Raw genomic sequence first — 15045 nt, 5'->3', positions numbered from 1 at the left:
TGGTGTTGTTTTGACTCCATTTCCTCTCGCTCACCTCTAAACGTTCTTCTCACTCTTTGTTTCTTTGCCTGTTGCGGTCACTTGTGGTTTGATGTGTTGCGCTCCACTTTGATGTGTGCCGTGTGATGCTGCTGTACTGGCTCTGTGGTTGGACAGTGAGAAGGAGGCGGTTGCTGACATCATTACACGCAAAGACAACCCCTTCCTAAACTCTCCCTCTTGCCACGAGGAGGAGGAGGATGAGGAGGACGAGGGACACGAGGGGAAGGTTAAAGCGATGCCTAATAAGCAGAAGGACGACCTGGCTCGTAGACGGGCTCAGAGTAGGCCCCTCCCTCACAGGGACGGCCCGGTCAGCTTTGTGTCTTCCTCCATGAGCCAGGCAGATATGCAGAAGTGGGAGAGACTCAGGATGAGTGAACCAAGGTGCCCAAAACACACACAGTCTGTTTCAGCAAACACGCAAGACAATGCATGTAAATGCTGCTGTATGCAAAGTGTGTGATCTTTAAGAGGTGACAAGAGAATGGGTGGTGTGGGTGGGTGTGTTTCTTGTTTTATTTTAGTCTTCATCAGATCATCAAACTATTTATTGGTAAGCAGTTCTCATATAAAGAAGTGTTTAATTCATTTTTTAGCTGAAGCAATATAGATTCAGTTTGTGTCAGCCACTTTAAACCCCCCAGCAGGGTGTGACACAGAAGAGTATCACGTCTGGTGTTTTAATTGGAAATGTTATCAAAAAGGTGGAGGATAATGAAACTGAAAATGAGATGCTTTCTATAGAATTTAAAAAGGCAGAAAATTGAATATTCAGCTATCTAAAACCCAAACAACAAAAACATAAGTGAAATTATAATTTTAGAATAAATAATTGTTGTAAAAAAAACCAACACGTTCAGCCCGTTAAACAGCCAGAGGAAAATTCAGAGATTTTGTTTCAGACTTGATTGTTAAATGAGATAATAAATGATAATAAATGAGATAGGTATGAGTTTTAAAAAGTTTCAGAGTAGCTTTGTTTCACTTCAGCTTTTTATTGTATAAAATGTTTTGTTACAGTGTATGTTTTATTAGTTTCAGTGTCACTTTGATTATTTTAGTTGATAAGGATAAGAACAGGTATTGTAGTACAAACCTTGTGTTGTAGACGTCATAGTCTCAATAAGCATATCTAACAAAGCCTCCTCTGAAGACATATTTCTATAATATTATTTTTTGGCACAATAGCATTTCTGTTTGTTTTCATTTTTAAAGCATGTTTTTGTTTATTTTGATTTAGGTTTTTAAAAAATTCACACTAAGTTTTAAGTTTTGGTCAACAATAATAACCTTACACCACAGTGGTATCAGTTTTTGGATCTTGTTCCTGGCAAGTGAGCATAGTTCTCCAAATGTCTAATTTTACTACACACCTGTGCCACGGCACTATTTGGCTCATTCGTGCTGTTGGCAAAGTGACACATTAATAAAAGTTTAAAAACATTAGGCGTAGTAGTGTTTTTCAGTGTTTATGCAAGGGAACAAAAGGGTCCCTTTAGCCTTTTGCTAGGTGGTTGCTAGACAACACGATGATAACATCATAGTATCTGATATAGATAAAAACCTTCAGGGGCCTAAATGTATCTGTGTACCAAGTTTAGTGGCTCAACTCCTAATGGTCCAGGAGGAGTTTGCGGACAAACAAGCAAACAGACGTTTCCGTATCATAGTCACATTTATTACATTTACGAACAATTAAATAATCATCAACAATGTGAGCTGTCACTAGTTAAGCCTTTAAATTAAATAACGTTTATAGCCCTCCCAACAGTCTCTTACTGTTAGATATTTAGAGTAATTTTAAATTACATCTCTCTGGACTTTCCCTTCTTCCCTCGTCTCTGTTGTCCCCCTGTGTTCTCGCCTGCTGTTTGTTCTCCTCATCATTGTGCACTTCAGTCCTCTTCAGTCTTCTTTGACAGGACTTGAAAAGGAGCAGGGAATTGGCCGGTGTGTATGAGACCGTGTGTGAGACCAAAAAAGAGGCGACTGTTGGCTGCGAGCACTGCTTGGCTTTGTTTTTCTCCGCCTGTGCTGATGTCATTAGATAGGATAAAGACATTTTTGTGTTCCCAGAGGAGCAGCAGTGAGCAGAAAATGTGACCACCTAGAATAGATCAAATCCTTACTGTGTGTGTGTGTGTGTGTGTGTCTGTGTCTGTGTGCGAACATGAGTGTTTGAGTAATTTGGATATAAAATCCCATGCTTTGTCCTCTTTTGTGCATCCATCCTCACTATCTGACTCAACATTTCCATGTAATCCTTCTTTTGTTTTCACAGTCTCATCCTCCGTCTGTAGTTGCTCATTATTTCTTTTCCCCCTGCTTGTGGTGTTGCTGGTGTTGTGTGTGTGTGTGTTTGTGGCTGTGGGTCTTAATTTGTGAGACTGTATGTACAGTGATACTAGCCCAGGCCCCGTGTGTCAGGCCTGCCTGGTGAAAAATTATGGAGGTCCCTTCAGCGGATCAGCAAAGGCTGGACGAGGTCAAGGCAAAGTTGTGACCTTTGGGGGCGTGACTGAGATCGAGCAGCCAATAGACACAGTCATGTCGAGTGAAGGCGAGGAGACGGAGTTACTTAGACGACTCCTTTCCAAGGCAACCATAGCCATGCCTACCATTGGCCTGGGCTCCCAGCTTTCAGAGTGGGAACGCAGGTATGGACGCGGCCAAACAGAGGCAACTTAGTGGTTTGAATTCCAAGTCGCTTGCATTAGTATGGATCGCACCAGGGAAGCTTTTGTGCTGCATCACTTGTTGCATTGCTCCTACTTGAATTTGTATAATAGGTAGTTTGAATGGTCTTTCCTGCAATGTCCTGATTTGCTTGTAGTTTTAATGGGCAAGGAAAGCCTACACATTGACACACACACACATGCATGTAGTAAATACTGCAGCAAATGGAGCTTGATAAATCTGCCGGGCAGCTCATACGTCAGCTGTAGGGGTTTTTCCTGGTTCAGAATGAGCCTTTAATAGAAGACCATGTACACAAGCACTATTACATACATATAGTAAAGTTCCTGTTGCTTATGAGCATGTGATGAATAGAAATGTGCTTAATTAAATGCAGTCACAAATACAAAAAATACAAACTGAAGGGATTTTCCTTTGGCTCTGACTACATTCTCTCTAAGAGGCTGTCAGAATTTTTTATCTGCAGGAAAAACCCTGTCGCAGATTTATCCTTAAATCTGATTTATGAAAGCCAAATGATTTAGTTATTAAGAAAAGTCATGGCCTCACTTATTTAAAGAGCAAATTTTGACCAGTTTTGTCAGGGTGTTGACTCAGCGATGTCTCATCATGTTTCTCGAACACGTTGAGATGGTCACTTCGAATCTGGAACAAACATTCGCTCACATTCAAGGACTAGAATTTGATGCTCAGTCTATTTTTGTCCCAATTAATTATATTATTATACAGATGTATAATAAAATAGAAAATGAAAATATGAAACAAAGTGTTTCATTTTTCATCATCAAGTGAACATCTGTTGATGTTGTGCACTTTTCTGGCCATTAATATCCGAGGGGGAGATTGTCACAATACGTCAGCCATGAACATACAAATGTACAAGATGATAATAATAATAATAACTAAAACACCTCTTGAATATCTTAGTTTTGTACCTTTGTCACGTTTGTGTGCTTTTTCCCCCCTAAATCTTGAATGTTGATATTTTCTTCTCTGGTCTGTGCTCTTGCTGCTGTGCTTTCCTGCATGTCGATGCCTGGGCTTTGTGGCCATATCTGGGTCATCTGCAGGTGCACGTGACCTGTTTTTTGCTGCTGTAGTTTGAGCCTTTATGCAATACTCCAACAGCCAGGTAGTTGGAGCCGACCCCAATCAAACTACCTCTCCCTCTGATGACCTCCCACCCTGGACCACCAAGGCCACTCCCACTCCCGCTGAGATCGATGCCCGCCTGGCTCAATATGAGGGGAGATCAGAGGAAGAGGAGGAGGAGGAAGAAGAAGAGGGGAGAGTCCCAGATCTTCAGAAAGACGACATGATGGCAAGGAGGACGGGAGTTTTCCATAAACAAAGCGCCTCTACAGTGACTTACAACCGCTTCCTACCTCTGCCTTCCTCCAAACGCTGCACACAGGGAGAGGTAACCACAGACGCTGCTCCGCAGAACAAGAAGAAAGTGCAGGCAGACAGGAGCAAGAAACTGGACGTCAGGTGGGCTGAGCTGTGATCTGGAGTGTGTCTAACAGGGTGCAGATGCAACTAACAAGCTCGGGTGTTGTTTGCATCATAAAAGAGGTTCTATAACTTGGTGTTTAGTTCTTTCAGTTAAAAGACTTTTTGTCACAGAGTGGAGCACCAGCAGCCCATGGAAGCACCTCAACAGCAGGTCGAGACAACAGTGATCCGATCAGCGTCTCAGGGAGAGTGGGAATACGGTGATAATGAGGATGAGTGTGGTGAAAATGTGCCTGCGCCTGACCCGGAGAAAGATGATATGATGGCTCGAAGGACGGGGTCGTTCCAAAAAGCGAGCACAGCTAAAAGAAATCAGTTCCTGCCTGTTCCTGGATCAGTGAAGTATAACATCAGTCCAGTGTCTGCTATGAAGCAGCTCCACAGCAGGCCTAAGCTGACAGAAAAGAAGGAGGGTGAAAGGTATTTAATGAAAAGAAATCGTGGCACTTGTGAACTACTGCAACTAACAAAGAGTGTTTATTGGCAAGGATTAAGGTTTAATGATGTTTACTTTACATCTTCAAGTACTAACATTAGCATGTGTCCTGGGTGAATTACAGTCTCGACTTGCCTGCATTGTTGCTGTGAGTGTTTCTGAATGCCTGCAGCGTGGAGTGTGATGTTCATTCATTCATATGAAAGGATTGGTTGACTTTGATTTGCTGCTGTGGTCGGATTCTCGCAGCTCTGTTTCCCACGTGGTTTGGCTCATTTGTGCTTTGGTTGAACTAATGTGGTTGAATGTTTTGTCGTGACATCTAACGTAGGTTTTGTTAGGCGTGACTTTTGTCGTTGTTGTGTAAAGGACTGTTGGCTATGAATCACGGCTGAATCACATAAATGGCTGCTGTTTCAGTCTGAAGAGGTTGAAACTCTTAAAGGTTGGGTCACCCTAATTATGTGAAAATGTAAACTTGAAAAAGTCTATAAATACTTAATCTGTCTTTGGCAGAGATCTGGCTTTAGGGATGAGAAACACATTTATGCAAATTATAAAAATTCTCCAAATCTATAAAACTGCCAGAAAGCTTTGCCTATTTATGTAAACTAGTACTTACCCATGCTGCAGTGCTGTGTAGTATTTTCATGCTGTTGGCAAACCAATATACTTCATCGCTCTAAGAGAGTGTGATTACTTAAAGCAATTAGTCCATTTTTGGGTCCCCAGTAATGCTCAGATCCTTCTAGTCCATTGTTAGGTGGTTGCCATGCAACATGATGGCATTATAATATATCATATATCTCATAATATGTCATGTTCATGTTTTGTGAACATAAATAGAATCTTAATAAAGTGAAATGATGCAAAAGTATCATTTTACAAGATGATATAACATGTAGTAGCAAGATTTACCTGTGTGCCATGTTCAATATCCAGTTAAATTACCATCATTACAAATAATTACCTAAATCTTCTGCATCACCCTCTAAATATATTGTTCTGGTAGTCTGGTTGTTTTGTTGATAATGACATTTGTATCATTGTACAATTTCCAATAAAGAAAGATGCTATCAGGTGTTCCTTAGGGGGTCTCTACAGCAGGTAGCGCCGCATATTTGATCTGGCAGATTTTTACACCAATGACGTAATGCCTTTCTGAACACAACCCCAAAGGGATTTGTGTCTTCCAGAATGAAACCAGGGATCTTTTTCTTCTTAGGATAATATGTAAACTAAGCCACATCATTATGGAGCCACTATAATCTGCTCAGTTCAGTTTTTCAACTGCAGAGAACTGCAACAATTCTCTATAAGCAAGCACTTGGCAACTGTATGAAGGAAGAACACCCCTTCAACAGCAAGAGACTTGGTAGCTACTACAGAGAGCATCTAGTGTAATACAGTATGACTTTAAAATGAATCCGTGAAACAGAACTGATGAAACAGTCTAAAAACTCACACTCCACCTTCTTGGTTCAACAGCAAAGTTGAACTTACAGTAGATCAGATGAAAAGTTGACAAGAAAAGCATTATTATGTTGTTTGGGTGACCCGACTCTTTAAGCACTGTCTAACCATCCCCGCTCAGTGATCTCATAGCAGGCTGTAACATACCCAGAGTGGATCAGCTTTCAGTCTTCAGTGATGCAGTTTTAATTTCCCCTATGAGCATATTTTCTGTTAATATTGGCCTTGTCACTGGGTTGCTGTTCCAGCAGTATTGTTGCTGTGGCAGCAGAGCCACAGGCCCTGCCCTCCAAAGCTCCAACCAGTCCCACGTTTGCAGTGCTGAGAGAAAGGCGTGAGGAAAAGGAGGAAAAGCAAGAAAGCGAAGGTGCGATGGTCCCTAATACCTCTGCCACAGTTACTGCTGAACCCCTCTTTTCTCCTTCACTCGTGCCTGCACCCAGTCCTGGTCCTGCACAAGTCTGTAGTGTAAAGTCAGGGCTGGAAAAGCAGAAAGTGGAGGAGAGAGTTGAGGAAAAAGCTGAGGTGGAGGAGAGAAAGAAGGATGTAAATGAGAAACCTCGAAAGAAACCCTTCTGGCTGGAGGACGACGAGCTTCCTCCAATGATGTGAGATAACTGTTAAGCTTTTTGTGCATGTGTTATCACTCCCCCTCCCAGATTTGATGAATGGGATTGTTGCTCTGCTTTTCTAGCAGGTTTTATTTGTTATGATTTTGTTCAGATGTGCAAAGCAAAACATTTCCCTCTGTTAGCGATTCACACGTTAAATTGCTAGCTTTGAAAAATATTGTGTGCATTTAGGGCGCCTGCAAACCCCGCTCTTACCCATACCCTCACCTGCTCTTTCCTCTCATTTACTTGCTGTTTTAGGATGAGCCGACGTGTTGCTTTTATGTCTGAGGACACCGAGTAAGTGTTTATCTGTGAATCTGGATGAGCACCTGCATGATAACAATATGGACACACTACACATGCCACAATTCATGAGTAGAATCCAAAAATATGCTTACAATAATAATGTGCTTTGATACATTTTAATTCATCAATAGCGTCAGGCTTTTGGTTTCCATTGATTGCTTTTACATATGAAACTACACATCAACATAGACTCCTTCATCGGATTGTACTACATTGCAAAGTTGAATGACTGTGTTTCTTATCTTATGTTCATAGACTGTATGTAAAAGATGGACACAGCCACTGTGCCACACTTACTGGTTAGTATGGTTAGTTAGTAAGTCTCATATGCTTGGAGATGAGCATTTTTGTCAAACACTATCTTGATGTTTCAAAACTGTACTCAATGAGGAAGAAGTGGATCTAGCTGAGAAGCTGGGTTTATACCAGCTTCTCCGTCTACCGAGGACCATAACACACTTGAAACCAGGAAGTGAGCCCATAAATTCATCAGGAAGGGTCACGAAGAAACGAAGCACAGGCGTTTTCTATTTTACCGTGTACAACTGGAAGCCTCTTTTTCCATCCACAGGAGTCGCCCCCTGCTGGTGTTAACAGGAGTGCAGGTTTTAAACCTAGAAGCCATGTCCATCTTTTATATACAGTCTGTGGTTGTGTTTGCTCAGTTTATTAGCTGGTTCGTGATTAGTTTGCAGAAGCAGTAACATGTCTTTGCTAGTGTTACTGTGTTGAGACACGGGCAACACATACACAACTAATATACAGAAAGATTGATTTTATTATATTTTTTCTATCATGCTGTATTTGTTTTTTTTTTTCATGTATAAATAATATATTCATCCTTGAACCAAAAGAACCCAGATCCAGGATAGGACGTATGGACATTATCCAGACTTTAAAAAGAAAGGTTGTTACCTTGTGAACAATGTTTTAAAAAAAACCCCAAAAAACTCAAAACATTTATTTCTAACTTCTATCAAAGTAGCAAAGAAAGTTAAGGAGGGCATTTTGTATTCTTAGTGGACAGTTGTTGGTTGTGCATGTCTTTCTCCGTGTTTGTGTATATTTATAGAAAAAAAATTGCAGTTCCATTTATTTTCAAGACTTTTTTTCCTGTTTTTGCTGCTTTTTTTTTTTTTATCATGGACTATGTGTTGTTTTAGACTAGTGCTTGGGTGTTATTTTAGGCTCTGTGTTATACACACGTTGATGTCACTAAATGCAAATAATAGATTAAACTTGCTGGAGGGGTTTTCCAGAGCCAAATCAGGCAAAATGATTAACTGTGGCGTTTAAGGGATTTATCTAAAGTAAAACTATAGCCTTTGTTTTTCTAGGAGTGTAAGTATGGGTGACATGCTTAACGAGGAAGAGGTGGGACACTTACCGTCGCTGAGCCAATCGCGACATGAACACATGCACGAGCAGTACAACAACTTTCTGGAGGATGAGGACCACTGGCAAGATGTGAGTGATGTGAGGAAGCATTTAGGGTGCATTGGGAAAATAAGAACCACATATTAATGATGTGAACTTGTGACAGGACCTGGCTCGCTGGAAGAATCGCCGCCGCAGCGCGTCACAGGATCTAATCAGAAAGGAGGAGGAGAGGAAGAGAATAGAAAAGAGGATGAAGGGGGAGGGACGTGACGGCAATAAGAGGAAGAGCATTAAGACTTATAAAGAGATCGTGGAGGAGAAGTAAGGATTATACAGAGACCATTTTTCTTGCTTTCCTTACAAACATACTTTATTTAGTGTCGTGACAGTATTTCTACCTTTGGACAAATGCTTTGTGTTGCTGCTCTTTTTAGGGAGCGCAGAGAAGCAGATCTGTGTGAAGCCTACAGAAGCGCAGCGACTCCAGAGGAGGCAGCCTTGGTTTTGCAGCGCTATGCTCTCCGCTTCACCATCAGTGATGCAGTACTGGACACCCTAAAACTACCCAGATCCACCTCCACACCCAAAAACGAACTAAATGAGCTGGACAAAGAGCAGAAGCCAGAATCACCTGTTAATAACGCTGAGATGTCAGAGGCTCTGCGCCAACCAGAATCACATGTAGTTACAAATCAGGAGCACATGAAACCTGAAGAGATAGAGACAGACACATCAGATCAGCAAGAAAAATTAGCCACCAGCCCTCTAACACCAAACAGTCCAACCAGTCCTCTGTCCACAGTCACAGACTCACTGAGTGTGTCACCTCAGTCTCTGGAGTTTAATGAACCCCAGACCCAACTAATGGAGTCTCCAACTGCGCAACAGGCTGCGATCACAGGAGATCCACAGCCTCAGACAAAACACACTTCACCTCAGAGTGCGCAAGGGCAGCCTCACCCCACACAGTCGGCAAACGCTCTCCCCTCCCCACCTTCTGTGTCCTCCAGGCCCATCCCCCTGCTGGCAGCCAAACCCTACTGCCAGCCTGGGGCCGTCCTCCCTGGGCACAAACCTATTAAGGTAATGACTCAGATCCATCAGGATTGACTGATAGCTGGTACCTGTGTTGTTTGTAGCTTTTAATGTTTTTAAAGTTTTATTATTTTCCTCTTGCTCATCAAAACCTTTTGTAATACTCTTCATGAAAAAAATATCATGGGTGACTTTTTTATTAGTATTATTTTTTAAAGTATTCATTATGAAGATTTAAACACTAATGAAAATGTAAAACTGTATGTATTTTCCCATCCATATAGTCTAGGTAAAATATCCCTGTAGTCCTAATGTTTGTTTACATGTAAATAACTAAATTTTGCCATTAGTAATTAAAGCCTTCACATGGCTAAATGGTTAATGCTTAGATTAGACATTGCAATGCAAGTGTAAGCAAATATCAGTTTCGGGAAGAATGAAAACAAAAGTGGACCCAGCAGCAGACATGGGAAGCAAAATGTGAAAACTAAAGCTGAGCTTTTTACATTTTTTATTAAGCGAGAAAAGGTGAAATGAAAAATGTACAAGCCCCCCAAAATAATTGAAAAGTAGGGAAAGGGAACAGAGGCAGCAGGCAGTCAGACTACAGAGACAAACAGGTGAACAGAGGGAAATGACAGGAGGGAACGGGACACAGGTGTGGGCAGAAAGCAGGCAGAAACAACATGTGAAAACAGGAGGTAAACACAAGAGACACATAACAAAAAACAAGTAGATGAAAGTGTTTGCACGCATAGACATGGCTGAGGGAGTCAAAGGCAGGAGAACACTGAGGAGTCGTCAATAACAGAAGCAAGACAAGGACCAAAAGCTCGATAAACGCAAGAATCAAAAACTTCACAAGCAGCAGAACAGCATTGATAACAAAACAGAAACAAATCTCAATAATATTAAACAAGAATCCAAAACTGAGAAACAACACAAAAGCCCCATCAGTGTCAACAACTGTATGACTTTTCCTGTCATACAATAATTGGAGTCTTGTGTAAAAACAGATCATTATAAGCAGCAATTTTTTATTATTAACGAATAATGTGTCTTGATGAACACACTAGCCCTTACATATGCTTTTAACTACATTATAAGTTTTATAAACCATTTCTTAAACCCTGCAGCACCAAATGTGTCATATTCAATACATGGGTTTTTGAGCCCTAAAGCAAAGGTTGCAAAAATGCTACAAATTGAAACTTGTCAGAAGGTTCAATAAGCACTCCAGTTAAAAAATTGAACTTTCTGACAGTTGGTGAACATGGTTTAGGCTTTACAGGGTTAAAGTTTGTACAGTTTTAGTAAATGCCAAATAGGTTGGCTATAGTTACTCATCGCCTTTCTCTGCTTTCCTCTCAAAAGGACGGGTTGGTACGAGTGAATGGAGAGGAGACGGAGGAGCTAACTGTTTCCACTCCACCTACCTCCCCTCAGCACTCACCACAGGAGACCAAAGATGTTTTATCCAAAGAGGCGGAGAAAGATGCTCCACCTGTGGAGGCTGTTAAAAGTGCCGAGACTGCAGAGCAGCAGCCTACGGAGACGGAGAAGTCAACGCCGTCTTCAGGCTCTGCCATCAGCTCCCTGATCGAAGGTCGAAACTGTATCATCACAACAACTATTGTGACAGAGCTTACGCAGAAGGTTGTGGAGCCGCTTCACACAGACACCCAAAACGACGGAGAGGTAATGCTACAAGTGACATATTAAAAGATGCTTCCTATTTGTCCCATTTAGCAAAAGTACCACACAAAAGCTGTCATTCTGCTACAGTCATTTCTTCCAGTGATGGATCTCCCTTGTAAAGCAAAAGTATAGTTTAAAGAAGATCACATTATTGAACAATTACATTAACGTAAAACAGCAGCTGCATAGGGTGTAAAGAGAAAATTCATCAGAGTCTTGAGCAATAGTTCTCCACGGTTTCTGAAGGTCTTTCAAAAAAATTGTATTGGTCATTATAGAAAGTTGCACAAGGCCCAGTATGAGAGAAATAAGTATTTAAAACTATGAATCATGCAAAGTCACTCAAGCAGGGTTAATTAAGTTTTCATTAATTATTTTTCCTGCCTTTTTATTACCACTGGATAGTTTATAAATATAGTTTAATATTCACCCCACATATCCACAGGTTGAGACCACTGGCTTGTTTGAGAAACCAGAGGATGAAAAAAATACTCAACCATCTTCCACACCCAGCAGCATGGAAGAATATTCTCCCACCGTCTCGGGTAAAACTGCATTTCAAACAAATCCTTCACAGCGTAGCCGTCCCGTTTCATTTCTCTAATATTCTGCTTGCGTCTGTCTCGTTCCACAGAAGGACTTGAGGAGAGCAGTGTGACCGTGAGTATCTCTGAGCAGCTCCAGCTCCTCCTTTCTGTTTCTCCTTCATTCTTTAATATGATCCTGTCCTGACCCCTCGTCTCCAGTGGTCACTGTAGTCGCTGTAGTCAGACTTGTCCTCTCACCTTTCCTCTCTTTCTGTCCTTTTGGTGGGTATACATGTGTGTGTCTGTGGTTGTTGGTCGGGTCTGGGTAGATTGAGACCCCCATGTTGAACTTGGCTAAACGTGTTAATCACTGGGTCTGGGACCCCAATGAGGAGCGTAAGCGCTTGGAAAGGTGGCAACAGGAGCAGGAGCGCCTCTTAAAGGTACTGCAGTGTAATGATGTGTATGTGCACGAATGCCTTGCAGAAAACAGACTGCACGCGATGTAATGGACACGTGTGTAAATGTTGTGTGTGTGTGTGTCACATGTGTTTTCTGAGCATTCAGAAATTAACATGAACGTGTTTCACTTCAGGAGCAATACCAGCGAGAGCAAGAGAAGCTGATGAAGGAATGGGAGAAAGCACAGCTCGAGGTGGAAGAGGAGGAGAGGAAGCACAATGAAGAGGTGCAAACATCTAGACAGACTCACTTTAAGCTAAAAAAAACCAAAACTATGTGTGCTGGTTCTGCACGTCCTATTTTTCATCTTTGATTTTTTGTTTTCTCTGTGCTTCTTCCAGGAAAGACGGATTCTAGAGGAGACCGTCACACCCCTCAATCCTACCGGCCTGTTAAACCAGGTGTCAGGACAGACGGCGACAACCTCACCTGGTACAGAAAACGACAACACAAAGGGAAAAAATGTTCCTCTGCAGCACAATGGCCAAAAAATCTCTACAGGGAATGAAGATCAGCATGCATCAAAGCTGCATTTCTTCCAGGGTGAGCATGAAGTACTTACATTTCTGGACCGACAAAGCGAGGGAAAAAACAAACATCTGAAGAAGTTGGATCAAAGAAGCTTTAGCCTCCAAAGGACAACGTTTATAATGAGAACAGTAAAGCATTCTTTAGAGTTTATCATACTATGTTATTCATTTTTATAGATTCTGGGGCTGATGTTGAACCTTCAAAGAAACAGGAATTGTGGAAAACAGCCTCTCTGGACCGCAATACTCAGCTGAACCAGGGACAGGTTGTTAAAAGGTACACCAGGTGGCTGTATATGCCTGTATCTACACCCTTGTGTTATTTTATACAGTTGTTTTACTTATTGGATTGAATTCTGGCAGCAGCAGTTCGCACTTTCGCTCTCTCTGGAGAGCCCTGTGATAAAATGGCAACCTCTCCTGTCTGGTGTTAATATTCAATTGTCAGAAGATTTAAGTTGTTTCTTTCTTTTGTTTGTTTATTTGTTTGTTTTTGTTTGTTTGTTTGTTTGTTTGTTTTTGTTTGTTTGTTTTTTGGGGGGGGGGGGGTGCTAGCATGGCACATATCTTTCAGCTGTGTATGTGAATATTTTTCTTTTTTTAACCTCAGATCTGGATCTCATGATGGTGTTACAAGTGAACAACAGTCCTCCTCTCCAAAGCCTCAGCCTCCCTCACCCAGCAGGTGATGATGCTAGCACACATATGCACCAATGAATACCTGAAATATTACCACAGATCAGCAGATTGAAGATCCATTAATGTGGGGAAAGCAGAGTTTGTATCTGACTAACTGTTCCCCTGCTCTCTTTTTTGTGTAGGTGTGTTAGTGGAAAGAGACTGTGCACTGGTTGTTCTCAGCCTCTGGGAAAAGGCGCTGCTATGATCATAGATACGCTGGGACTGTTTTTCCACATGCACTGTTTCAAGGTTAGCACGCTCATGCAGATTAATTAGATGATTTTATTTTTCCTCCATATCGAAGCAGATACGCAGAGATCACCTGAGCACATCTACACCCACCAGCCACTTTATTAGGTACACCTGTTCACCTGCTTCTAAAAACGAATACCTATTCAACCAGTCCCATGGCAGCCGCTCAGTGTAGACATGGTCAAGATGGCCTGCTTATGTTCAAAGTGAGCATCAGAATGTGGAAGAATGTAGTTTGCGTGGCTTTGAAGGTGGCCTGGTAGCCAACACTAACTCAAATAACCACTTGTTACAACCAAGTATGAAAAAGAGCATGTCTGAAGGCACAACATGTCTGATTGGAAGCAAAAGACCACTCCAGAGCCACTCCTGTCAGCTAAGAAACCTTAGACACAATTTGCTCTTTTAGTCATAATTGGACATTTGAAAACTGGAAAAACATTTCCTGGTTTTATGAGTCTCGATATCTGCTGCAACATTAAGACATGAAAGCATGAATCTATCCTGCTGGGTTGTGTAGTGATGCGGGGGATATTTTCTTGGCACACTTTGAGCCCCTTAGTGCCAACTGAGTATCATTTCAACATCACAAACTATCTAAATATTGTTGCTCAGTATTGTTGCTGACTATGTCCATCTCTTTATGACCACAGTGTACCAGTCTTTAATGACTAGAGTAGCACACCATATCCCAAAGCTGAGATAACCTCAAACTGAGCATCATCTCATCTTCACTGCCTACCTGACAATTTTTGCTGACCATCTCCATTCTTTTATGGCCACAGTGTACCCATCTTCTGTTGGCTACTTCCAGCAGGATCACACACCGAATCACAAAGCTCAAATACTCTCAAACTGGTCATTTAACACGACAGTGAGTTCACTGTACTCAAGTGGCCTCCACAGCCACCAGATCTCAATACAACAGAGCACCTTGCCAAAGTGGTGTGACAATTTCAATGAGAGAAACATTTGCAAAATTTGTACAGCTGAAAAATCTGCAGCAACTGTGTGATACTCTGATGAATGTTTCCAGCACCTTGTTGAATCTATGACAACTGATGGCTTAAGAAGCATTTCTGAAAGGAAAAATAAGGGGTGGGCAAGGGGGTCCGATCTGTTAGGTATACATAATAAAGTGGGTGAGTTTATATCACAATTATGTCCAAGGAAGAGAACACATAAAAAATTGATGCACAACAGGAGTAAAAATGAGCGTTTTCAACATGAAGACAGTCCTGTGTGTACATAATGTTAATTGCCGTATTTCCAAACGCAGTGTGGACTGTGTGGTGTACAGCTTGGTGACGCCACTGCAGGGACTGACGTACGGATTCGTAAGGGAATGCTGAGCTGCCACGAGTGCTACATTGCATCTCGGGGTGAGAAGACACGCA

The 15045-nt window shown here is 41.7% G+C and overlaps 1 protein-coding gene across 6 annotated transcripts in view; it reads left to right on the top strand.

Moving 5' to 3' along the window:
* LOC308394952 (LIM and calponin homology domains-containing protein 1-like) overlaps nucleotides 1-15045 on the top strand; it is a 31610-nt gene that overhangs the window by 14912 nt on the left and 1653 nt on the right. For 2 of the 6 annotated variants that reach the window (XM_080879579.1, XM_080879576.1), the window contains 19 exons: nucleotides 157-426; nucleotides 2442-2699; nucleotides 3868-4230; nucleotides 4366-4674; nucleotides 6412-6771; nucleotides 7036-7074; nucleotides 8421-8550; nucleotides 8627-8784; nucleotides 8898-9546; nucleotides 10873-11196; nucleotides 11642-11741; nucleotides 11831-11856; nucleotides 12053-12166; nucleotides 12319-12411; nucleotides 12527-12728; nucleotides 12893-12992; nucleotides 13326-13400; nucleotides 13537-13645; nucleotides 14928-15030. In XM_080879579.1, coding sequence (XP_080735705.1) covers nucleotides 157-426; nucleotides 2442-2699; nucleotides 3868-4230; nucleotides 4366-4674; nucleotides 6412-6771; nucleotides 7036-7074; nucleotides 8421-8550; nucleotides 8627-8784; nucleotides 8898-9546; nucleotides 10873-11196; nucleotides 11642-11741; nucleotides 11831-11856; nucleotides 12053-12166; nucleotides 12319-12411; nucleotides 12527-12728; nucleotides 12893-12992; nucleotides 13326-13400; nucleotides 13537-13645; nucleotides 14928-15030 — 3782 coding nt within the window. The remainder of the gene's footprint in view (nucleotides 1-156; nucleotides 427-2441; nucleotides 2700-3867; nucleotides 4231-4365; nucleotides 4675-6411; nucleotides 6772-7035; nucleotides 7075-8420; nucleotides 8551-8626; nucleotides 8785-8897; nucleotides 9547-10872; nucleotides 11197-11641; nucleotides 11742-11830; nucleotides 11857-12052; nucleotides 12167-12318; nucleotides 12412-12526; nucleotides 12729-12892; nucleotides 12993-13325; nucleotides 13401-13536; nucleotides 13646-14927; nucleotides 15031-15045) is intronic. The other 4 variants (XM_080879577.1, XM_080879578.1, XM_080879580.1 and 1 more) reach the window with 4 other exon arrangements.

This window comes from Rhamphochromis sp. 'chilingali' (assembly GCF_963969265.1).
Source record: "Rhamphochromis sp. 'chilingali' genome assembly, chromosome: 4".
NCBI lineage: Eukaryota > Metazoa > Chordata > Actinopteri > Cichliformes > Cichlidae > Rhamphochromis > Rhamphochromis sp. 'chilingali'.
This window is presented reverse-complemented; position numbering and strand designations above follow the sequence as displayed.